At 37.7% G+C, this 26,449-nt stretch overlaps 1 protein-coding gene across 1 annotated transcript in view; it reads right to left on the reverse strand.

Annotated features, from left to right (window-relative positions):
- The window catches only part of AIDA (axin interactor, dorsalization associated), a 49,023-nt gene that overhangs the window by 6,841 nt on the left and 15,733 nt on the right, over positions 1 to 26,449 (reverse strand). Inside the window, exons 3-6 of the mRNA XM_061160102.1 lie at positions 24,593 to 24,646; positions 24,124 to 24,178; positions 18,123 to 18,186; positions 17,773 to 17,879 (exon numbers count right to left, since the gene is read on the reverse strand). Coding sequence (XP_061016085.1) covers positions 17,773 to 17,879; positions 18,123 to 18,186; positions 24,124 to 24,178; positions 24,593 to 24,646 — 280 coding nt within the window. The remainder of the gene's footprint in view (positions 1 to 17,772; positions 17,880 to 18,122; positions 18,187 to 24,123; positions 24,179 to 24,592; positions 24,647 to 26,449) is intronic.

A 26,449-nucleotide genomic window follows, 5' to 3' on the forward strand; every position in this document is an offset into this window, starting at 1 on the left:
GAAATCACCTGTACAGTTTGTTCATTTATTTCAAATAACTGACGAACAACAAATGCAAACAAAAGTTGATTTTAACATGTATACAGTACCACAAATTATACAACCTAACATTTATAAAGGACATTAGCTGACATTCTTCACATTTCTATCCAACAATGTGTTATCCTGCTTTTATTTTTTTAAAGATCAAAAAACTTTTTTATTTGTTTATTTTTGGCTGCACTGGGTCTTCACTGCTGCGTGTGGGCTTTCTTAGCTGTGGCGAGTAGGGGCTACTCTCTAGTTGCGGTGTGGGGGCTTCTCACTGCAGTGACTTCTCTTGTTGCAGAGCACAGGCTCTAGGGTGTGTGGGCTTCAGTAGCTGTGGTGCATGGGCTTAGGTGCTCCATGGCACGAGAGATCTTCCCAGACCAGAGATCAGGCACGTGTCCTCTGCATTGCCAGGCAGATTCTTAACCAGTGGACCACCTGGGAAGTCCTATCCTACTTTTAATGATTAAGTATTTGAAGTACATGAATCAATCAACTTACCACATTCAAAATACATTTAGTGACTGCAAACATGCTTGAGGGAACTTTAGAGGGCAATGAAAATGTTCTCAAATTGGAGCAAACTGATAGATGCACAATACTACAGATTTATCAAGTCACTGAACTGTACACTTACAATGAGGGAATTTATGACATGAAAATTACTATAGAAATCCAAGAGTCTTAACTGGTGATACTTGGTTAAAGAAAATTTTGGCTAATGAAAAGGTAGAAAGATAAAAAGCAAAAAACCAAAACAGGACATTTCACACCAGTATTTAATACCATTTCAGAAGTAACATTAACTTTCTCACATGGGATATTTTGCCATATTTCAACATACTTTCAATATTTGCAAGTTTTCTTACACTAAAGATAAAAGGTCTTTATTGCACACACTTAACCATTCTTTAAAATTTTTTAAATTGTGAATCTAACACATATTCAGAAAAGCAAATAAAATGAGTGCACAGCTTAATGAAAAGTTGGAGAGCAAGCATCCATGTAACCACCACTGAGGTCAAAAAATAAAGCATGACCTCAGGAGCTCCCTTCTCTCCCCATCAAATGTTCTTTTGAATTCCTCCTCACCACCCTGGCCTTTAAAAATCACTACTAAAAAGCATCCCTGTATAATTAAGTTTTGCCTGCTTTGGAACTTTAGATTTATCAAACTGTTGTCAGTAGCTGTAATTTGTTCATTTTTATAATTGTATAGTATATAAGTTGTATAAACATACCACAGTTTTCGTATCCATTCTTCTGATGGTATGCATTTGAGATGCTTCAAGTTCTGGAAACTGCTAACGATGCTGCCGCTATAAACGTCCCTGGACACATGTTCTGCTCCACGTAAGCACACATTTCCCAGGGGAGGAATTACTGCGTCACATGGTGTAGTACCTCCATGTCTGCTATGTAATTACAAACTATTTCCAAAATGGGTATGCCAATTTCTACTCCTAGTACAATTCCCATTGTTCCACATCCTCACTAATGCTTGGAGTTGTCAGATTCTTCTTTTTAGCCAATTCAGGTGTGGAGAAACACCAATTTAGTTTTTGTTTTTTTTTTACATTTTTTAACTGCAGTACAATTGCTTTACAATGTTGTGTGGTTTCTGCCAAACAACAACATGAATCAGCCATAATTATATATTTATCCCCTCCCTTCTGAGCCTCCCATCCCCCCACCCCTGGGTCATCACAGAGCAGCAGACTTGGCTCCCTGTGTAATACAGCAAATTCCTACCAGCTAGCTAGCTATTTTACACATGACAGTAGACATATATATGTGTCAATGTTACTGTCTCAATTTGTTCCCAAACTAGTTTTAAGTGTATTTTTCCAATGATTAATGACATTGAACACCTTTTCATTTAAAACTAAGCATTTGGATTTCCCTTTTTCTGAAGTGTCTGTTCAATTATTTTCCCCACTTTACTATTGAAATATTTACCTTTCTCCTACTGATTTGTAGTTCTCTAATATTCTCATATAAGCATTTTGTTGGATATTTTAATTTACATAATTTTTCAGTGGTCTTCCTTTTTAAGAAAAAAAAAATCTTTATATTGAATGGTAATATATTCAGGAAAGATAGATATTACCATCGTCCTAGGAGCCTGACCTGTGCCCCCAACACACACCCAGATCACTCTTTCTCCCAAAGAGACAACAGCTATTCTCGACTTTTAACACCAATATTAGTCCTGCATCTTTAGAATGCCTTTTCTGTTTATTCTAAATGTTATTGTACTCAAATCTCTCAGCCTCTAAATTCATTTATAGTCAGTGCTTTCTGTGTCCTATTCAAGAAATCTTTCCCCCCTCCAAGGTCATGAAGGTATTCTTATAAGAATGTTTTGCCATTCACATTTAATTATATAATCCAGGTAGAATTAATTTTTTACTATGGCATGTGGTAGGAGCCCCATCTCATTCGATTTCACATCAACACTCAATTGTCCCAGCACTACTTATTTAATAGACTAGCATCTTACCCATGGATTTGCATTGACAATAAATCAAATGTGGGTCTGTTTCCAGGCTCCCCATTCTTTCACTGGACTGTTTCTTATCTTTGCGTCACTACCACAAGTGTCTTGATTACTATAATTTTACAAAAGTCTCAACATTTAGTAAATCAAATTCTCCCACCTTGACATTATTCTTTGAGTCTTAACTACTTTCAGCCTTTTGCACGTCCATGTAAATTATAACACAAGAGTTGTCAAATTCTTAAAAAAAAAAAAAAAAAAGCGAACAACAAAAAAACTGTTAGGACTGTGGTGAAGTTCAGCTCAATTTTAGAAACAGTCACATCTTTACAAATTGCTTCTTCCAACCCATGAACTGGAATATATCTCTCCACTGATTTAAGACCTCTTAATTTCTCTCAATAAATTTGTACTGTTTTCTTCCTATGGGTTTTATACTTCTCTTGCTGGATCTATTAAACTATGTTGCTATTTTCTGATACTATTATAAATGTCAAAATATTTCATTTTCTAATCTACAAAAAATAAATGCTAGAGAGAGTGTGGAGGAAAGGGAAGCCTCTAGCACTGTTGGTGGGAACGTAAACTGATACAGCCTCTATAGAGAATAGTATGGAGATTCCTTAAAAAACTAGAAACAGAACTACTATATGACCCAACTATCCCAGTACTGGGCATATATCCTAAGAAAATAGTAACTGAAAGAGACACATGGACCCCAGTGTTCACTGCAGCACTATTTACAACAGCTAAGACATGGAAGCAACCTAGATGTCCAATGACAGATAAATGGATAAAGAAGCTGTGGTACATATACACAAAAGAATATTATTCAGCCATAAAAAGAACACATCTGAGTCAGTCGTAATGAGGTAGATGAACCTAGAGCCTATTATACAGAGTGAAGTAAGTCAGAAAGAAAAATAAATATTGTATATTAATGCATATATATGGAATCTAGAAAGATGGTATACGAATGAACCTATTTGCAGGGCAGCAATGGAGACAAAGACATAGAGAACAGACTCATGGACACAGCGGGAGAAGGGGAGGCTGGGACGAACTGAGAAAGCAGCATGGAAACAGACACATTACCATCCGTAAAACAGCCAGTGGGAGTCTGCCGTATGATGCAGAGCTCAACTCCTGCGCTCTGTGACCACCTAGAAGGGTGGGATGGGTGGGAGATGGGAGGAGGCTCTTGAGGGAGGAGATGTATGTACACTTATGACAGATTCATGCTGATGTATGGCAGAAACCAACACAATACTGTAAAGCAATTATCCTCCAATTAAAAATAAATCTCATTTTCTAAGCAACTGTTGCTTGCTTATAGACATAAAATCCTTTTTTTGCTACATAATTTTCAAAAATCAAGCTATGACTGACATACATTAGTTTCAGGTACACAATGTAATGATTTGATATTTGTATATTGCAAAATGATCACATTAAGTGTACAGAATCTGTTCTTATGTACAGATTTTACATCCAGGAACTCTGTTATTATTTCTATTGATCTCTATGCAAAAGGTGCTTTTGTATGTTCTACATTCATATTCATAAGACCTACAAATAATTTTTATCTATATTTCTATTTTTGGTCCTAGTGCATGGGCTAAGACTTCTAGAACGTTGATGGAAAGAGGATACAGTAGACACATTTTGTTCTTGATCTAAAAAGGAATGCTAAAGTATGATTTTGGCTCAAAGCATCCCTTAGAAAACATCCAGCGAAGTGTTCTGCTTTCAGCCTGCCAGAATTTTTAAAAGTCAAGAAGAGACTTTAAGCAATTTTTAAATAACTTTTATTTATTAATATTTTTATTTTTGGTTGTGCTGGGTCTTAACTGCTGTGCAGGCTACTCTCTAGTTGTGGTGTGAGGGCTTCTCACTGGTGGCTTCTCTAGTTTTGGAGCATATGCTCGAGAGTACGCAGGCTTCAGCAGTTGCGGTTCCCAGGCTCTAGACAACAGGCTCAGTTGTTGTGACACATGGGCATGCGGGATCCTCCTGGGCCATGGACTGAACCCATGTATCCTATACCGGCAGGCAGATTCTTTAGCACTGAGCCACCAAGGAAGTCCAAGAACAGATTTATTCAGAAAATTATGAGACATTCCTCCTTATTCTGCCAATGTGAATTGCCTTGATATACTTTACTTATATAACATATATTCTGAAAAGTCATCAGTTCATGGAGATTTTCCTGACTATTATCTATAGTATACTAGAGTGTTATTCAGCCAACCTACATATGGCAGTTGGTGCTAATATTTTATTATTACAGATTATTATTACAATGATGGATTTTCTTTTTATGAGACTATGTTTTTCCCAGTTCAGTTCAGTTGTGTCCGACACTTTCAGACCCCACAGACTGCAGCATGCCAGGCTTCCCTGTCCATCATCAACTCCCAGAGCTTACTCAAACTCATGTCCATTGAGTTGGTGATGCTCTCCAACCATCTCATCCTCTGTCGTCCCCTTATCCACCTGCCTTCAATCTTTTCCAGCATCAGGGTCTTTTCCAATGAGTCAGTTCTTTGAATCAGGTAGCCAAAGTATTGCAACTTCAGCTTCAGTCCTTCCAAATGAATATTCAGGACTGATTTCCTTTAGGATTGACTGGTTTGATCTCCTTGCAGTTCAAGGGACTCTCAAGAGTCTTCTCCCAAACCACAGATCAAAAGCATCAATTCTTCCACACTCAACTTTATGATCCAACTCTCACATCCATACATGACTAATGGAAAAACCATAGCTTTGAAAATATGGACCTTTGTTGGCAAAGTCTCTGCTTTTTAATGTGCTGTCTAGGTTTGTCACAGATTTTCTTCCAAGGAGCAAGTATCTTTTAATTTCATGGACTGCAGTCACCATGTTTTTCCTAACTGAACATTAAAACTAGTTTTACCTTTGGATGAATTAGTTTCATAATCTATAATCATGTAGCTCTTTTAGTTGAAGTGAGTCAATGGGATGACATTTCTTTCCTTGTTATCAGCAAACTTTTTTGCCCCAGACCACATTAAAATTTAACTATTAAATATATTTCTAACAATGCAATACAAAGTCAGTGATTTCAAGCTGAAAGACAATTAATTGATTTAGTTTAATTATTCTGTAATTCAAGGTAGGGTGAAAACACTCCAACGCATGAAGAGTCAGTTTTACCCTCTTTGTTGTTGTTGTTGTAGTCGCTAAGTCATGTCCAGCTCTTTTGCAAGCCCATTACCCTCTTTATACCTTAATAAAGAGTATCTGCAAGTTGACTATAACTGAAGACTACAAATGACATAGAAAGGTAACTATTCAAGCTATTTAATGATGGTTTCCAAGGTGCTCTCTCCCTGTATCACTAACTAGTACACACTCTGAGTCTCTGTTTCAGCTAGATTACCTGTGCTGAAATCCCTTAGCCTTTTCTTTGCTCATCCATAATTTTTAAGAAAAAATTCTTAAAGAGATGGGACACCCAGATCACCTTACCTGTCTCCTGAGAAATCTGTATGTGGGTCAAGAAGGAACATTTAGAACCAGACATGGAACAACTGTCTGGTTCAGAATTGGGAAAGGAGTGTGACAAGGCTGCTCTCTATGGGTGACAAGGCTGCTCTATACGGTCACCCTGCTTATTTAACTTACATGCAGAGTACATCATGCAAAATGCTAGGCTAGATGAAACACAAGGTGGAATGAAGACTGCCAGGAGAAATATCAACAACCTCAAATACGCAGATGACACCACCCTAATGGCAGAAAGCAAAGAGGAACTGATGAGTCTCTTGATGAAAGTGAAAGAGGAAAAAAAGAAAACAAACAAACAAACAAAAAGAAAGTGAAAGAGGATCATGAAAAAGTTGGCTTAAAACTCAACATTCAAAAAATGAAAATCAGGACAAGCAGTCCCATCACTTCATAGCAAATAGATGGGGAAACAATGGAAACATTAACAGACTTTATTTTCTTGGGATCCAAAATCACTGTGGATGGTGACTGTAGCCATGAAATTAAAAGACACTTGCTCCTTGGAAGAAAAACTATGACAAACCTAGAGTGTCTTAAAAAGCAAAGATGTCACTTGGCCGAGAAAGGTTTGCATAGTCAAAGCTATGGTTTTCCCAGTAGTCATGTAGATATGAGAGTTGGACCATAAAAAAGGCTGAGTGCTGAAGAATTGATGCTTTTTAATTACAGTGTTAGAGAAGACTCTTGAGAGTCCTTAGACAGCAAGGAGATCAAACCAGTCAGTCCTAAAGGAAATCAACCCTGAGTATTCATTGGAAGGACTGATGCTGAAGCTGAAGCTCTAATATTTTGTCCACCTGATGTGAAGTGCCAACTCACTGGAAAAGACCCTGATGCCAGGAAAGACTGAAGGCAAGAGGAGAAGAGGGCAGCAGAGGATAAGATGGTTAGATAGCATCATCGACTTAATGGACATGAATCTGAGCAAACTCCAGGAGAAACTGGAGGACAGAGGAGCCTGGCGTGCTGCAGTTCATTGGGTCGCACAGTCAGACATGACTGAGCAACTCAACAACAACATATCTAATCATAATTATGTACTGTGGGCTTTGTCTTGTTGACTGCATATTAAGCATCTTGAAAGACAAGTCTGGATAATGGTTCATTATTGAATTGTGTGGCATTAGTAATATACAGATCTTTTATGAATAAATTTTGAATTTCACAGCTGTAAAGGTTATATTATGCTGTAGTAGACAAATGGCTAAACAATATATATTTTTTATATATTATATATATATATATATATATAGATGCACTGTCTTACATGACATCTGCAAGAAAGAAGATAAAATAATAGGATAATACCACACCAGCTATAGCTCCTGGGTTACATGAGAAAAGTAGCAATGTTTGTGTACAAAAAGTAAAACCATATGATAATTAAACATCAAATTAAATTAGACACATTAAAAGATTTCTAAATGTACAACTGAAATATTCAACTATATAAAGTAATATGAGAACAAGTAATTACACACATAAAACAAAGATTATAATCAGGATAAGAAATGACCATATATGATCTGGTATAAACTAAGCTTTTCCAACTAGTACTAAAAAATTTGCTCTTAGTTCTAGATCAAGGATCAAAAATACCAAATGTTCTTCTATGTGGAAGTGCTACATAAACAACAAATATTCAGCACTTACAGAACACTATGTGCCAGGCACTGTTCTAATTCTTTATATGTATCAACTAATTTAATCCACATAAGAACTCTATAACATAGGTGTTAATGTCAGTCCCATTTACTTAGAGGTGAAACTGAGATCCAGAAAAGTTAAGTAATCTGTTCTCTATTACACAGCAATCTGGTCCTAGAGTCCATGTTTTTAATCACCTTGTCCCATTTGCCATTTTTGTAATTTAATTGTCCATAAAGCCAATAAAGGCTAAAAAAGAGGGGCTTTCCTGGTACTCAGCAGGTAAAGAATCCACCTGCAATGCAGGAGACCTCAGTTTGACTCCTGGGTCATAAAGATCCCCTGGAGAAGGATAGGCTACCCACTCCAGTATTCTTGGGTGTCCCTGGTAGCTCAGATTGTAAAGAATTCACCTTCAATGCAGAAGACCTCGGTTTGATCCCTGGGTGGGGAAGATCTCCTAGAGGAGGGCATGGCAATCCACTCCAGTATTCTTGCCTGGAGAATCCCCATAGACAGAGGAGCCTGAGGGCTACAGTCCATGGGGTCGCAAAGAGTCAGACATGAGCACCTAAGCACAGCACAGCCTAAAAAGGTACTGCGGGAGAGTCTCTACTTCAAGGTCATTAACGTAAGCTCTTTGCCATGAACATGTTTACAGGCTCTGAGGATTAGGATATGGACGTCTTTGGGGGGCCATTACTTCCACCTCACACTTTTTAACACAGAAAACTCTGTGTGCTGCAGCTAACTGTGTAGAGCAGGATTTCTCAACCAGGGTTCTACAGAATGCTAGGGAAGTGCTGGTGCTGTGGCTTAGCAGCTCCATAAAAGACAGTGATCAAGGGTAAGCACTATCTAAACTTTGCACGCTGAATAACGTAGGTTCACGGTGATGGTCAGAGACTGGGCCGTCCCTACAGCAACTTTATTCCAGGTCTTTGAGCCTCATATGGTGGTGGGCAGTAAGATCACGTTCCTTCGGCTGGATCCATTTTTAGCTTTTTATGAGAGAAAGGGGCAGCCTTTGGCAGCTGGTGAGCGCCACTCTGCAAGGAAGAAGGCAGCCTGATGATGTCAGTGTCTTCTGATTGGCACCCGACCTCCACCTGGAGCAAACGTGTCCTACTGCTTTCAAAGAAACGTGGAGGGAATTATTTGATTCAGTGTGGCTTCTGAAGAGCTATGAGTTAGAAGGAAGGATCCAAGCCTAAACCTACAGACAATTCTGGTAAGGTAACAAGAGTGAATCATAAGCTCCAGGGTCATTTTATGACACTAGAGCCCCAAAGTCCATCTTGGTGACGAAAGCTACTTATCAGTAGGCTGTATCTGGACTGGCATTCCAAGTTGTCCTAGTCCACTGTGCATCAACTGTGGAAAATAACTTGTGAATGCAGCTGTGGTGGTTTAATAGCTAAGTCGTGTCTGACTCTTTGTGACCCCATGGATTATAGCCTGCCAGGCTCCTCCGTCCATGGGATTCTCTAGGCAAGAATGTTGGAGTGGGTTGCCATGCCCTCCTCCAGGGGATCTTTCTGACCCAGGGATCAAACCCACATCTCTTATGTCTCCTGCGCTGGCAAGTGGATTCTTTACCACTAGCACCACCTGGGAAGCCCAAGATTCAGGGTAAGAAATTAAAAATGTTCTACTTTTTAAATTACTTCAGTAATAAGCTGACGTTGATGACATTTCACGTGATACTGAAGGTTTTGTGACAAACATAACTTCTCTGTTGAGTCTACAGGTTTAGTCAATCAATGTCATGTAGCATTTGTGAGTTCTATAAAAGGTGGTGAAAGTCAAGAAAACTCCCGCTGCAAAGGCCCCAAACAAGTCAAGGTCAAATGGATTCAATGTCCAGCCTTCATCTCTGTCTCTGAAGAGCTTTTCTGAGGTGTCCATTAACAGTTGGCCCCCCTCCTGTAGGAGAACACCCTGACATGTCACAACTCATGGCTTTCTTCACAGAGAGAGGCTGCTGTCCAAACTCTGGCAGATGAAATGCAAAGTAGTTGTGGAGGATATCACAAAAATAGCCAAGTTTACTAAACAAAGACAAATGCACTCCAGAATTAAGCAAACAAACAAACAAAAAACGGGTGAGAATGTCTGATCTAACAGCTCTCGGCTGAGATTATAGCCTCAGTACAGGGGTAGGGGAGGTGGCAGTGTGCCAGGCATCAAATCCCCAGACTGCTGGTGCAGCGTCCAACAATGGGTACCTTCTCCCACCTGCAGCTGGCACCAGAAGTGGGGCAGCAGCTGTGGGCCCTCATCCCACACCTACAACTGCTCTGTTCCAAGGGAAAATGGTAACACTGCAGATCCTGGCACAAGGAGGCTCTCCTCACGTGGAGTGGTTCTCTGTGAGGGGCCAAGACACTCTGGACAAGAAAGATTATGGAGAACCAGACTAGGAACAGACTGCATGCCCAGGGACCAGGAGTCTGTGTGGTTAACTCCACAGAAGAAAACAAAGGTTACAAGGAAACTGAAGTCAGTGAAACTCCATAAGACCCTGTCCTCATACGATTTTTCCTTCTGGTCTAAAACAGAAAATGGCATGATGGTCTTTGTTCGAAAAAAGTAGTACATCATCACCTAGACAAGAATCCTAAAGAGGTGATGCCTTTTTAGAAAATTACTGAGGATTATATCTTTTGAAAAACATGGTGATTTCAATGTGTTTATTGAGTTCATTTTACTTGCTTGACATTTTATGTCATATTGTACAGATGTTCCTATAGGCATTGGTTCTACAATGAGAGGTGAATTGGTCCTTATTTTGCCTTGGTGCTCTGGAAATTAAATATCACTAGCAAAAAGTAGATTAAATTTTTATCCACACTTAGAGCAGAGTTCAATCAAGTGTTCAAAATGTAGACTGAGCAATATCATATACTTATGTGATAACACATTTAATCTTAGTTTTCTTTGCTTTAGATTTATCATACTTGTAACTAAATTCACATATCTAGTACTATTGACAGAGTCTCTGTCATCCAATTTTTTAAGTGCACATTTCTTTGTGCTGCTAAAGTATAATTTAAAAAAGGACATTTAAAAAAAAAAGGACATTTATGATAATATTTCGCATTTAAGTAGCATTTCTTCTTTTGAGAAAAATGATTTAGTTATTTGAGGATAATCTTAAACACAATTTAAGGTAACAATATTGATCAAACTGGCCACAATATTTGGTAGATAGGTAGAAACACATTAAATGTGTCTTCAAATTCTGGTTATAGATAATCTTCACAACTGATATTGAATATAGATTAAAAAAAGTTATGGAGGGGCCACTTATTTGTTTTGAAATGTCGAATTCAGTTTAGAGGTGGAAACTGTGGTAAAATATTAAAATACATACACAATTTTTTTTAGCGAGTAATTTATTGTTTAGCAGTTGAGGAACATAGGTTCCTTTAAGCTTTCAAGGAAAAGAGTTTGGGGTTTCCCTGGTGGCTCAGTGGATAGGAATCCGCCTGCCAATGCAGGGGATACAGGTTCAATCCCTGATCCATGAAGATCCCACATGCTGCAGAGCAACTAAGCCCGGGCACCACAGCTGCTGAGCCTGAGTCCTGCGGCCCAGGAGCCGCACTGCTGAGCCCAGGCGCCCAGAGCCGGTGCTCAACAGCAAGGGAAACCGCTGCAATAAGAAGCCTGCACACTGCAACTAGAGAGAAGCCCTCACTCTCCGCAACTAGAGAACAGCCTACCATGCACAGCCACAAATATTTAATTAATTTACAAAAAAGAAAAAGAGTTTGAAAAATTGTAAGATGTTTGTTCATTTTTAAAACTGCTTTAAAATTTTGGGGGAAAAAATCCTTAATGGCCATTATCATTTAAATAATAAATTAAAATCATACCTGCTTGAAGTTGTTCACATACATTAAGAGTATATCAGTTGTCACTATACCTAATTTTGGAAAAAAAATTACTTAATAAACACACATCTACAAAGTCTGGAAGGAGCCAGTGGGCGTGTGCTTCATGTTAGAAACGCTAGTTTAAAAAGGGCAATCCATCACTCCCTACAGGAAGCAAGGAAGAGTTCCTCACAGGTGTCTGAGTCAAAAGATTGAACTGTAGAGTACTTTTAAGAAAGAGTAAGCTAGATGTTGCTGGGTGCTTTGAAGATGAGGGCTGCAAAATGTAACCTACTTAACAGACAACTCCTATGAACTAGTCTCTGCAAGTTCAGTTCAGTCACTCAGTCGTGTCCGACTCTTTGCGACCCCATGAATCGCAGCACGCCAGGCCTCCCTGTCCATCACCAACTCCCGGAGTTTACTCAAACTCATGTCCATCAAGTCAGTGATGCCACCCAGCCATCTCATCCTCTGTCGTCCCCTTCTCCTCCTGCCCCCAATCCCTCCCAGCATCAGGGTCTTTTCCAATGAGTCAACTCTTCGCATGAGGTGGCCAAAGGATTGGAGTTTCAGGTTCAGCATCAGTCCTTCCAATGAACACCCAGGACTGATCTCCTTTAGGATGGACTGGTTGGATCTCCATGCAGTCCAATGGACTCTCAAGAGTCTTCTTCAACACCACAGTTCAAAAGCATCAATTTTTCGGTACTCAGCTTTCTTCACAGTCCAACTCTCACATCCACAACTGGGGTCTCTGCAAAGCTCTAAAGAAAACCCTTTAACTTCAAGTGACAGGATTCTTGCATTTAAAAGAAAAAAAAAAAGCTGTAAAAGGAAATCTTGAAACGTTTCCCAACCTGCTTAAGCTTGAAAGTGAGAAAAAAATATTACCATCAGTAAGTCACAAATCTTATTAAAAACAAGCCTGGAGAACTAGAGTATTTTCTTTCCCTTTACATATAAGTAAGGGCTTCTCAGGTGGTGCTCGTGGTAAAGAACCCACCTGGCAATGTAGGAGACAGAAGAGACATGGGTTCACTCCCTCGGTCAGGAAGATCCCCTGAAGGAGGGCATGGCAACAAACTCCAGTATTCTTGCCTGGAGAATCCCACGGACAGAGGAGCCTGGCGGGCTACAGTCCATGGGGCTGCATAGAGTCGGATAAGACTGAATAGACTTAGCACACACATAAACGAATCAATGCCTGGGTAAGGAACGCTTTCTCTGATTCTTCTGCTCAGTTTGAGAACTTGAGATTCTTGGAGAAGAAAAAGGAATTTGGTGAGCTCTGACCTAACCATACTCTTAAGATGACATTCACCACTGTGCCCCAAGGCATGTTCTGGATTTCTATGAAAGAAGGATGCCCTGATATTTACAAGAAAGCAATGAACACTTTGCTACAAATTTCAACTTCTTATACCTGTGAGCAAGAAAAACCTCATTTCAGCTAAAAATGAAATCCATGTTTGCTTCTCTCTTGAGTTCAACTCAGAATTGAGTATTTGTACAGCAAAAACCATGCACAGGTTTCACATTGAAGAGGTAAATTTCATTATTTTCAGCTTCAAAAATAAACACGTTTTATGCATGATTAAATCTTAGAGCTAAAGAAACTAACACATTTGTGAAAATTTTGAAACTAAGTCTATATTTGAGTTTAATCATGTCATTCAGTAAGAAAGTGTTTTTTTTTTTTTTTAAATCTTGAAAATTTTGCCTTGGTCTGTTCATATTTCTTGGGCTTATGATTTTGATAGCTTTATATTCATACTGGCAAATTTTCAGGCCATATAAAACAGGTTGTACATTTACATCCTTGATTTAAAATCTACCAAACCTACCTTTCAAACCTAAAGGAAATCAGTCCTGAATATTCATCGGAAGGACTGATGCTGAAACTCCAATACTTTGACCACCTGATGCAAAGAACTGACTCATTGGAAAAGACCCTGATGCTGGGAAAGATTGAAGGTGGGAGGAGAAGGGGATGACAGAGGATGAGATGTTTGGATGGCATCACCAACTTGATGGACATGAGTTTGAGCAAGCTCTGGGAGTTGGTGATGGACAGGAAAGCCTGGCATGCTGCAGTCTGTGGGGTCTCAAGAGAGTCAGACATTACTGAGTGATGGAACTGAAGCCTACCTTTAGAAAAATTAAACCCTATTTTGGCTCAAGTCAATTATTTAACAAAAATTTATGTTTTCCACATGAGTTTTTAAAATTTTGAAAAGGAAAGAGATGAATATTAAAAAGAAAGATAATACCTACCCCCTACTCCCCACCTACCCCAATTAAAGACTAGTTAAAAAGTCACTTTCCATTTGAAATGGGAAAAAACTATTCTGGGTCACAACATCTACATACCATTCCTTATTCCTCTTTAGCCTCACAGCAGTGTTGGTTAACACAACTGTATACATTTATCAACAAGCATAAACCTGCACACTAAAAAGAGTGAATTCTGTATATATAAATGGAATCTCATAAACTTGATTTTTTAAACAAGTCACAAGAAACTTATAATTCAATAAGTTATATAAAAACAAAGATAATAAATAAAAAGAAAAAAAAATCACAACAATTTCTAGAGCCATCTTGCCACCAAAATGCAGACACAGCCTGGGCATCATTGAAATCTTGGATTCTCTCAGTGTAACAAGGAAAAGAATATGTTTCCTGCTCTCCAGTTAAGTAAAAAGTTAAATGCCATCTTGCTACTTCAATGAATATTATTTTAAAAATTATTTTTTAATGACACTTATGGCTCAGATGATAAAGAATCTGCCTGCAATGTGGGAGACCCAGGTTCAATCCCTGGGTCAGGAAGATCCCCTGGCGAAGGGAATTGCTACTCACTCCAGTATTCCTGCTTGGAGAACTCCATGGACAGAGGCTACAAGCCATGGGGTCACAAGGAGTCAGACACTACTGGGCAACTAACCCATAGGGCCTGAACAATAATGATCCCAAACTAAATAGTTAATTAAACTACGTATACTTTTTAAAAAAAGAAATTCAGAGACTAGAAGGATTCAATAAGCTTTCTCTACCTCTAAAATGAATTATCACAATACTATATCAGAATACAAAAATCTATTAAGTTTAGGTTTAACCTTACATAGCAAATGGATTTAATTTATGGTAAAAGTTTCTTTCAACTCAGCAATCTGAAACCCATAAAAGTCTTGATCTCTCTGTATAGCAAATATGTGGACAACCAAATCAGATAGAAATTTATAGTAGTGGAAGCTTTAGCAATTACAATACATGGGTTGAAAACAGAATTACAACTGTTTAGTTAGGTAAAACAGCAAGAAAATTTCTCTCACAATCTCAGCAATTTTGACATTTTCTACATATATAACAAAAGCAAGAAAAATACATCTCTCTTCATAAAGTAAGGTATACTAGGAATAATGCCCTTATACTGAAGACACATTATTAACAATAATAGCTACCATATACAGTAATTTTCCCAGTAATCCTATAGTGTAGTCTTGTTACCTCCATTGTAAGGTGATGATGATGAGAATAACCACCTCACTAACATTCAGTATATGACAGGGACTAGGCTAAAAGCTTTATATGCAGTACCTTATTTAATCTTCACAGGAACCTTATGAGATAGGTATGATTATCAACTCATTTTATAAATAAAAGAGAAATTGAAGTTCAGACTGGTTTAAGAATAGGTGCAACTGGGACTTCTCTGGTGGTCTATTGTTTAAGGCTCCTCTGTCCCAATGCGGGGTGGGGGTGGGGGTGGGGGGGCAGGTTTGATCCCTGGTCAGGGAACTAAGAGTTCACATGCCAAAACTAAGAGTTTGCATGCCACAACTAAAGATCCTTCATGCTGCAACTAAGACCCGGCACAGCCAAATACATAAATAATAAAAATTAAAAAAAAAAGAAACAGAACAGGTGCAACTGGTAATGTACTAAGATTAGACTCAAGCCCAGTGTCTGTTGGTTCAACCTACGTTGCTTCAACCCCATAAAGCCTCCACCCCAAGGGGCATAATAAACACTGGAATATTACTATTATTATTACATTACTTTATTGCACTTTACAGATGTTGCATTTTTTACAAACTGAACATTTGTGGTAACCGTGTGTCAAGCAAGTCTACTGGTGCCATTTTTCTAACAGCATTTGTTCACCTCATGGCTCGGTGTCACATTTTGATAATTCTTGCAATATTTCAAACCTTTTCATTATTTTTATATTTGTTACAGTGACTAACGACCTGTGATCTCTGATCTTACTATTATTAATTGCAGATGTAGTGGAAATAACAAGAGAACTAGAATAAGATGTGGACCCTGAAGATGTGACTGGATTGTTCCAATTTCCTAAAACTTTAACAGATGAGGAATTGCTTTATATAGAGGAACAAAGAAAGTGTTTTCTCAAGATGCAATCTACTCCTGGTAAGGATGCCATGAAGACTATTAAAATGACAACAAAAAATTTAGAATGTTATGCAGAGTTAGTGGATAAACGGTGGCAAGACTTGAGAACTGACTCCGATTTTGAAAGAAGTTCTACAATGGGTGAAATGCTATTAAATAGCACTGCATGCTACAGAGAAACTGTGAAAGGAAGAGTCAACCTAGGTGGCAAACCTCACTGCTGTCTTAGTTTAAAAAGTTGCCACGGCTGCTCCAACCTTCAGCAACCAGCACCCTGATGTCAGCAGCCATCAACACAAGACCCTCTAACAGCAAGAAGATTATGACTAGCTGAAGGCTCAGATGATGGTTAGCATTTTTTAGCAATAAAGTGTTTTTTACAGCACAGGGAACTACAGTCAATTTCTTGTAATAACCTATAAGGGAAAATAATCTGAAAAATAATATATGTGCATCACCTTGCTGTGCACCTGAAATACTATAAATCAACTATACTTCAACAAAAAATATAATGAAATACAAAAAAAATTTTAGACATAATGCTTATCACACACTTAACAGACTACTGTACATGTAACTTTTACATGCACTGGGAAACCAAAAAATTCGTGTGACTCACTTTCTTGCAATACTCACCTTATTGTCATCTGGAACTAAACCTGTTACCAAGGTCTGCCTGTACTTTTGTGACCAAGAAAGTTATCAGGATAACACATAAATTGTATCTAGCTGTATTTTAAAGCTTCTGGAGTCTATTCTAAAATACATCACAATATATCAGCATATTACACTAAAGTGAACTAACTGACCAGAAATGAAAACTGTGTGCTGTATAAGAACAGAACAGAGTAAAACAGTGATGGGAGAAATAAGAAACTTATCCAGCATGCCTGCTTAGGTTATTGACAGGCAGGGAAGATCAGCTGTAAACAAAAAGCTTCACCACTATTTGCTTTCTTTAAAACAGATGGGAAGACAAAGGCATTTGCTCAGTAGCAATTCTCCCTGGGTCCAGTTTTTAATGAGCAAATTTGATACTGAACCGAAAAAGAGTTAACATAGCAGGTTTGAGATGGTCACTCTTACAAAGGTCTGACTAAGAGGTCAGCCCCTGACTAGCATCTGGGAATCTGGATTTGGGGAGGGTTGCTACTACCCCTGATAAGAATGGTCACTATGCCTATATCCTTTTTATAAACAATATGGTTTATGCTGAATTATCTGCTTTCCTTCTGGGAGTCTGGAATTTTGGTCAGTGCTAGGCAGAAGGTGACTATGTAACAGCTCTGGGCGTAGTCTCTTATATGCTTCCCACTTCCATAAGGGACATTTCACCTGTGTTGTTAGAATTTGCCACTAGAGGAATCAAGTGCAAGCTGTGTGACTCCACTGGAAGAGGACTCCTGGAAGCTTGCACCTGGTTTCCTCTGGACTTCACTCACATACATTTCCCTTGGCTGGTTTTGAGCCTGTAATTCTTTTTCTGGGATAAAGCACAGCTGTGAGTACAGCAACATGCTGAGTGAGGCCCCCTAGTGAACTCGGAACCTGAGGGTGCTCTTTGGGATCCCAACACAGATAGTAAGATAATTCCAGGCTATACTTATAAAACAGTTACTGCCTATAACATGACCATAAAATTTTGCCTAAAATGGACATGCACCCTGGAGAGGTTTTACTCCCACCAGCAAATACTAAAGTAAGTTCCAAAAACTTTGACTGTGAATTAAGCCATGGATATTTTTAACAACTGATACCTACCGGGAACTCTGGCAGGAAAGGAATCAGGAGACCCTGCTCCAGCACCACACTCTTCTTCATCTTCTTCAAATTCCAAATTCTCTTCTTCACCAGGTGCTAAAATTCTTCTACATGCAAAAGGACAGAAAAAACAGTGAGCTACAAAACCAAATATATGAGAGAAGCCAAACAGCTACTCATTTCCCAGGTAAAATGTTGATATAAAAAATGCTGACATAAAATGTTAATATGTTGGATTAATGATATCAATGATACCAACATTGATATGATACATCCAGAAATATCTGAAAAATAGGTATAAAATAAGATGATAAAATAAGAAGACAAATACTGGTGCTAATTTATTTTACCTTAAAGGGACAGGCTGAACATCAAATGGGAATTCTTTATTATATGTAAGAATATTCTTTAGGACTAGAATAAAAAGAGAAAGACACATGAATTATGTCATGAATCAGAATAAAAAAATTTATTGTAAGTGACTGATTTTAGTCAATTTTACCATGCCTATTAATATGAGTGTATACATGTGTGTGTTTGTGTGTGTGTGTGTGTGTGTGTGTTCAATCGCTCAGTCGTGTCTGATTCTTAGTGACCCTATGGACCACAGCCCACCGGGCTCCTCTGTCCATGGGATTTTCCCCAGCAAGAACACTGGAGTGGGTTGAAGAGGATCTTCCAGACCCAGGGATCGAACCCATGTCTCCTGCATTGCAGGCAGATTCTTTACCGCTCAGCCACAGGGGTGTCTATTAATACTTTAAAAATTCCCAATCATATCATCCAAAGCCACAATGCACTTGTCCATTGAATATCTTAGCAAAATGAAAATATCCACACTCCAAGCACCAGTAATTTCAGAGTACTGTCAGAACTCCAAGGAAGGTAACTTCCAGAGTCTCAGAGTGCTTATGGGAAATGAACTCCAAAATAGTTCTCTGTACAAAATCCTAGGTGAGACATGGGGCACCTGAGAAAGACAACTCCTCCCTGGAGTACTTTAATTAAAAGATTGGTGTCAAAGATGACCAATGAGAGGGATATGAGCCTATCTTATTCTATGTCTTGATTAGTCTTCCCCTCAACTCCACAAAACTGGTAAAGTTTATAGTAGTGAGGTTATAATTCTCATATACTTTTACCATAGTTTATTATACATATGTAATATATATGTACATATATGCTTACATACAGGCTCTTGCATACTCAGTTGCATCTGACTCTTTGAGTCCCCTTGGATATTGTAGCCTGCCAGGATCCTCTGTTCATGGGATTCTCCAGATAAGAAAACTGGAGTGGGTTGCCATTTTCTTCTTCATATATATGCATACACAAACACAAAGAGGGATTTATCCTCAAGAGAAGTCTTCAAACAATCTCCTATATTACAACCTCCTGTATTATGGTTGTGGTCAGTGACTATATCCAGGCAAGGAAACTTAACAAGAGAGATGCTCTACAATTCCACCTACATTTGGAGAGGTGCTTCATATCTGTTCTTATGGATTGCCAGTATCTACCTGCAGTTATATGAAGGTAAAGTAATGGCATTAATTGTACGATCCAAAATGTTTCTGTGAGTTTATACTCAACTTACTCATTCTAGTTTTGGAGTCCTGCACTTTGGAGCTGAAATAGGTATGGATGTTGTCATCCTCAAAAAGGAAATCCCTGAGTACAGGTTGCAATTACATACCTTACTCCCACAGGAGTCAAATGTGTTTATCATACTTCTAATATATACACTGCTACTAAGCCCTTCAGGGAGAGAAATCTGAGACTTGTGTCTATATTTTCACTCATTCTTATTCTCTCTCTCCTTCCAACTCCTACCCTCCTTCTTCCTCTCTCTTTCTTCTTCTCAACAAATGTGCACTGAGTTCTAAGATATGGCAGTGATCAAGACACAAGGTTCTCACCCTCATACGGATCTTAGACCCTAGTCAGGAAAAGCAGACAATAACAAGCCACAAAATGAACACAATGATGTTAAGACTGTGACTGAAGGACCCAGAGGATGCGTGTGTCAGCGGAGTAGAGGGATTACTTCAGCTGAAGTGAACAGGGTAGGCTGCTCAAACCTGAATTATTAGAAGACGTTTGAGCCATGAATGACCTGGATGAGAAGAAATGTCCACAAGCAGCTCTGGGCAAGGGCTCTCCAAATATTAGAGAACAAGCCAGAGCAACAACAAAGGCTCTGCAGCAGGAGTTTGTTCAAGGAACGGAAAGGACCACAAAGCTGAAGTCTGAGAAGCAAAGGACAAGTGGCAAAAGATCTGAATCAGATCTTAGCCCTCCCATGATGTTAATGACTTGAGCATTCATGTAACTACTGTGAATCTTGGCTTCCCCAGTTCCAAAATCATATTCTACCTTTCTTCACAGACTGTTGAGAGAATTAAATTTAACAACATAATATATGACATTTCATAGGAACACTTAAAGTACCATTCAAGTAAAAGTCTACATTATTATATGGTAATTTATTCTCTCCATAGTTATTCCTATCTGGCTGACTAGAATCCTATTATTTTAGATCTCACTAAGAAGGACTATTTTTCAAATTTTAAGAATATCATCTCTAAACTTGGTGCTTGACTGTTTATTGTGAGTAAACTATTCATTCAACTCAAATATCAAATAATCACACAGTATTGTGCTAGATGCTGAGAATGGGAAATGGGTGACAAGATTATGCATATTTATATCAGCAATGACCACATTTTGATAGCAAAAAGGAAAAAGTCAATCCTTAAAATATAAACAAAAGGTCAATAAAACAGCTGAAAATCATATAACTTACTAAGAATATCCTGAATTTGTATTATAATAGAAGAATTAAACAGTATTTTCTTTTCTTAGGTATCAAAGTTTTGAAAAGGAAATGTCTGTTTTGGCATAATAGCCTCTTCTTTATTTTGTATTTACAAGTATAGAGTATATCAGATATTTAACTTGTATGAATAATTTTGAAAGAAAAATAACAGCACCTTTCTCACTTTCTGTAATTGTAGGATGGGCTTCCATTTTCACCAACTGGGGAATAACAGGGATTCTAATTGTCCTTTTAAAATAAGATTCTACATAAACTTAACATAGGATTTTTCTTCTAATATGAATCTTGGTATTTTTGGAGGTTGTAGAGAAGAGGAAAAGCTAGTTTATAATTTCATGGAAGGGGTGATCATGAGTGTGGAGTCCACCACGATTGGGGACTAACTGGTTCATTCAGTAGAAATAATGCATACAGGCCCACTGAATGTTGACTTGATGGTATACTCTCTACTGGTGAGAACTCAGCACTCCCAGCCTACTCTCATGGAGCATGGCCTGCCACCCTCTTGAATCTGACATTAAAAATCACACACACACACCCCAAATGTATTTCTTTTTTTTTTCTTTGTAGCTAATTTTCATTTTTGTGGTAGGAAAAATGAGCAAGTGCTTCCCATCTGAAAGTTTATTTTAAATTATGGGAAACAACTCCCTGTAGACATTTAACTCTATTTAATTTAAAAATTTGCCGAGTCATACTATAGGCAAAGCATTGACTGAGGCTCTGTGGGGAAAATACAAAGGCTATTCACAATATTCTTGAGAGAATAAACAAATATTAGTGAGAATAGTACAGGGCAGACTATGACAGTGGCTATAAAAAGTGCTCCTATAAAGAACATGAGACAGAGTCTAATTACTGCTAAGGAGAGAAGAGGACGCTTTCAGGGCAAGGTGAGATTTCTTTGGGGCCTTGAAAGTTTAATTAATGGAAGGGAAGTTTACAGTTTATGGGGTGGTAATAGGAGGATATGTTTGAGTAAGAAGTAGTGTATTACTAAGGATTAACATAAGAAAATTAAATAACTATTACTTTCAAGATCTTAGCTTTAGTATGAATTTCAGATAGGATTACAAAGAGATTTTAAAAATCTTGAAGGAAAAATATATTAGCAAAATAAACCAACTAAGACCAACAAGTTGAAAGATACAGTCATTTGTTAATTTTCCCTTCCTTACATTATTAGAAGAGGCAGAGGCCAGGTTGACTAAGAACACTTAATCTGAAATATAGTCAAATACCAATTTATTGAAAATGTTTAATTCTGATAAAATAATTAACTCAAAACAAGCACCTAGATTTTATAAATTCAAACTTAATTACAGGGCATAGCCTACTGAGATACAACATACACATTTAAAGTTAAGAGGCAAGAAGCAAATTAAAATCATCTAAAAATACAGTAAGTACCAGGAAGGGAGAAGTCCAAATGAGAAACTTTATATAAAATCAAAATATAATTAAAAACAAATCCAAATTACACTCTTTCCTCTCTATTCCCACCCCAAGTCATAAAAACAAACAAATCAGAAAACAAATGTAGATTTCAGTTCCATCTTCCACAAATACATGGGTCAATAATCTCTCAGGAGTTTGACCTGAAGAATCATGATAACAAGGACTGATGTCAATACTACATGATTATAAGTATTAATAACAGAGTGTAATGGTAGAAATGTAGGCTCTGAGATCACTTCAAACTCAACCCAGTTCTAGCATTTACAAGCTGTAAAATCAGGGGCAAGTGTCAGCAAAATGTGGTTGAGACTATTTATCTGAGTGTTTGGCACATTCCTGCTACTCTAAAAAATGGTGATCATTATTACCAACAAGAGAGTCTATGAGGCAAGAGGAGGAAAAATCAAGTGTGTCCATGGAAAGAGATAATAAACATCTGATTATAAGTGTTTACAGTCTTTACAGTGAACCTACATATTTTTTTCCCATTTATTTTTTTATTAGTTGGAGGCTAATTACTCTACAATATTGTAGTGATTTTTGTCATACATTGACATGAATCAGCTGTGGATTTACATGTATTCCCCATCCCAATCCCCCCCTCCCACCTCCCTCTCTACCCGATCCCTCTGGGTCTTCCCGGTGCACCAGGCCCAAGCTCTTGTCTCATGCATCCAACCTACATATTTTTAAGTTTTATTTGGAAACAAATTAAAAAGAGATGGAAAACAGTTACTAAAGGAGGATCCCAAATCCTAATTATTCTTATCATTTAAAATTGAACATTTCTAATTTTCTTCAGAAACATAATATAACTCAGACATCCTCAATGCAGCTGAAATCTTTTTTTAAAAGAACCCACCTGCCAATGCAGGAGACACAAGAGATGTGGGTTCGATCCCTGCGTTGGGAAGATTCACTGGAGGAGAAAATGACAACCCACTCCACTATTCTTGCCTGGAAAATTCCATGGACAGAGGAGCCTGGTGGGCTACAGTCCATGGGGGTCACAAAAGAGTCGGACATGACTGAGTGACTGAGCACAAATGTGTTTTTCTTAAAATAATCTGATATACAGGCACTTACAAGGGACCAATTATTGTATGATTCCATTTATATGAAATGTTCAGAATAGGCAAATTTATAGAGACAAAAAGTAGATTAGTGGTTGCCTCGGGCTGGGAATCAGGGGAGGCTAGAGGGAAATGAGTGAATGCTAATGGATACAGGGTTTCTTTATGGGGTGATAAAAAATGTCCTAAAATTGACTGTGGTGATATTCAATACTTGCGCCCTTGCCTATATTTCAAACATTTCCTCTAAGAGAACATTCATCTGAACCAGCAAAAAAGCTTCATCTAGCACATCCTAACCACCAAAATATCTGAAGGAATTGTTTACTTAAGAAAAAAAAAATTTAGGAAGGAAAATGGGGACAATAAGGAAATATTTTATAGAGCAGTTCAAACAGCGGGACTGCAGGTTTCAATGACATTCATTACAAATAGGCATCAATGACTATAACTTTATACTTTCCAGTAGAATCTACTGTAAATGTTTACTAAAGTAATTTAATTGTAGTCTTATTAAACTGAATAAAACAGGCTAAAATAGATAGGTGAGGTACAACATAGAGTCAAATAATTTTTCACATTCTGTAATGAAGGTGAGAGGGCTTCCCAGGTAGCAGGGGTAATGAGTCCACCTGCCAATGCAGGAGATGCAGGTTTGATCCCTTGTTTGGGAAGGTACCCTGGAATAGGAAATGGCAACCCACTCCAGTATTCTTGTGTGGAAAACTACACGGACAGGGGAATCTAGTAGGTTACAGTCCGTGGGGTTGCAAAGAGTCAGACACGGCTGAGCACACAAGATGAACCAGACAATAATTACTAAAAATATTATAGGAATTACAAAAGCATGAAAAATTACATAGGATTAAATAGAAACAGAAAAGACTCAAATTAGCATCTCTGCTAAATAATCTTAATATCCATAATAATGTAAACATTTTTCTAAAGCAGTATCAATAAAAAATATGAAATAAAGCTTACTTGGTTCTAGCTTCTTCAGATCTTCCAGTTTAAATTCTTCCTGGGACTGTGTGGACTGAATTTAAAATATGCAAATTACATATTTTTAATACAAAGACTTCACTGCACCCTATGTCTTTTATTATGACTGACAAAATATTCAAAAAGTAGCCAAAATAAAAGAATCCATTTCTTGCTTTCAAGGTTAAAAAAGAAAAATTAAAAATTCCAAATTAGTTTTTGTTTTTTTGGAACATTCTGACTAAAAATATTGAAGAAAAAAATTGAAGCCATATCTTTTATTTTTATAGTTTATATAACTTGAACTAATAGATCTTTTAATAGGAGTTTAATCCATGAATTCTTATTGTTAAAAAATCCTTTTGAGACTATACTGCTTTTGACATGAATGCCTAACATTTTATCAGAATAATTGATACTAATTCCTTTTCCTTATATTAAGAAGTTGAGAGAAGGGGAATCTATTTACCTGTAAAGCTGCACTTCGTAATTCCAAGCATGTTGCAATTTTGCCTATGGTTTTCTGTAGGAAAAAGAAAAAGTTATAAATACCAAATACATTATAACTGTTAGTTGCCAAAAATCGAGTTAATTTTTTATTGATAAGCAATCTATGATTTTAAAAGTTAGGTTAAATTCTATTTCTTTTTAGCATCTTGCAGACTCTGGAGATGAAAAACAGGAGGCAAAGGGCTGGGAACATGCAAAGAAGGTGAGCATATATTCACTCCTGGTCTAACGTGCCACAACCGATTTTAAATCATTTGCTTTGATGATAGCTTTCTATATGACTTAAAGGGCAATGAAAAGGACTTCAAACATCTTCTCTCCAAGCTTTGCCTTCTCTTCTTCTCCATAAGGCCTGATATTCACTAAAAAAATATCTGAAAGTTAACACAATGGTATAATTTAATGCTGACTCAAGTTCAATCTTAACTTGTTCAATTAAATGTATCAGCAGTGCTAAGCAAAATCAATACTTGTGATAAATGGTGGCAAACTTTATAGTCAGATCATAGTTATCAAACAGATATAAATGACAGGGCATAGTCCTTGCCTTTAATAAGCTCATGTTTCTATTAAACATGTAAGACACATACAAAATCACTCTAACATAAAACAGAGGAACTTGGTTTACAGGTGTCAGCAAAGTAAGTGCTAATATGCCCTGAAGAAATAGGACAGGAATCAAAATTAGGAATCAAGCCCCAGTGACTGGGAGGATTTCTAAAACTAAAGAACTTGGAAAAACGTCATAGTTCAGTCCTGAACTGAAAATAGGGAGATAGGTTTGAAATGTGAAATGTGTGTGCGTTGCAGGGGTTGGGGGTGGTGGTTATTATGAAGGGGACCTTCTATGACTAGCTGAGGAATGAATCTGTTATTACTTTAGCAATAAATTACACAGATAGTTTTTGGACAGAAGAATAGCTATCAGATTTACCCTTTAAGAAAACTGTTGTGATAACCGTGTCCCTAGGGTAAAGGAGAGAAGGGCAAAGACTAACGGTTAGATCAGGTTATTTCAACTGACCAGGTAATCAGTAGTCAGAAAAAGAACGTGAAAGACTAGGGTTGAATTGAAAAGAAGGAGACCAAAAAAACAAATATACACAAGAGCAGGCAGCTAAATTATGACAAGCAAGACTTAGAAATCTTTTCAAAAAAAAATTTCTTAACTTTCTGTTAGAAATAAACCCTGACCATAAAAATGAAGTATATATGTACAACATTTGCAATGCCTTCACAATACAATATTCTGGGGAAAAGTGATGTTTTTCTACACATACTGATGACCTGCAAAAGTTCAGTCAATTAGATTTGGTGGTTTCCTCTTATGTCAATTTTTTTTGGGAGATAAATGAGGAGCAAAGAAGAGTAACACTGGCACTCAGGCTAGTGAGGGCTAGGCAATTATCATTCAGGCTTTATATAGCTGGGATAGCAATTCACAAAATAAAACACTAATTCTACAAATAACAAATGCTAGAGAGGGTACGGAGAAAAGGGAACCCTCTTACACTGCAGGTGGGAATGCAAATTGGTGCAGCCACTATGGAAACAGTACAGAGGTTCCTTAAAAAACTAAAAATAGGGTTGCCATATGATCCAGCAATCCCACCCCCAAGCACATATCTAGAGAAAACTATAATTTGAAAAGACACATGCACCTCAATGTTCATAGCAGCACTTACATAATAGCCAAGACATGAAGTAAGGTAAATAAATGTCCACTGACAGATGAATGGATAAAAAATACACACACACACACACACACACACACACAGGAATACTACTCAGCCATAAAAAAGAATGAAATGCCATT

This window comes from Dama dama, chromosome 14 (assembly GCF_033118175.1).
Source record: "Dama dama isolate Ldn47 chromosome 14, ASM3311817v1, whole genome shotgun sequence".
Lineage (NCBI taxonomy): Eukaryota > Metazoa > Chordata > Mammalia > Artiodactyla > Cervidae > Dama > Dama dama.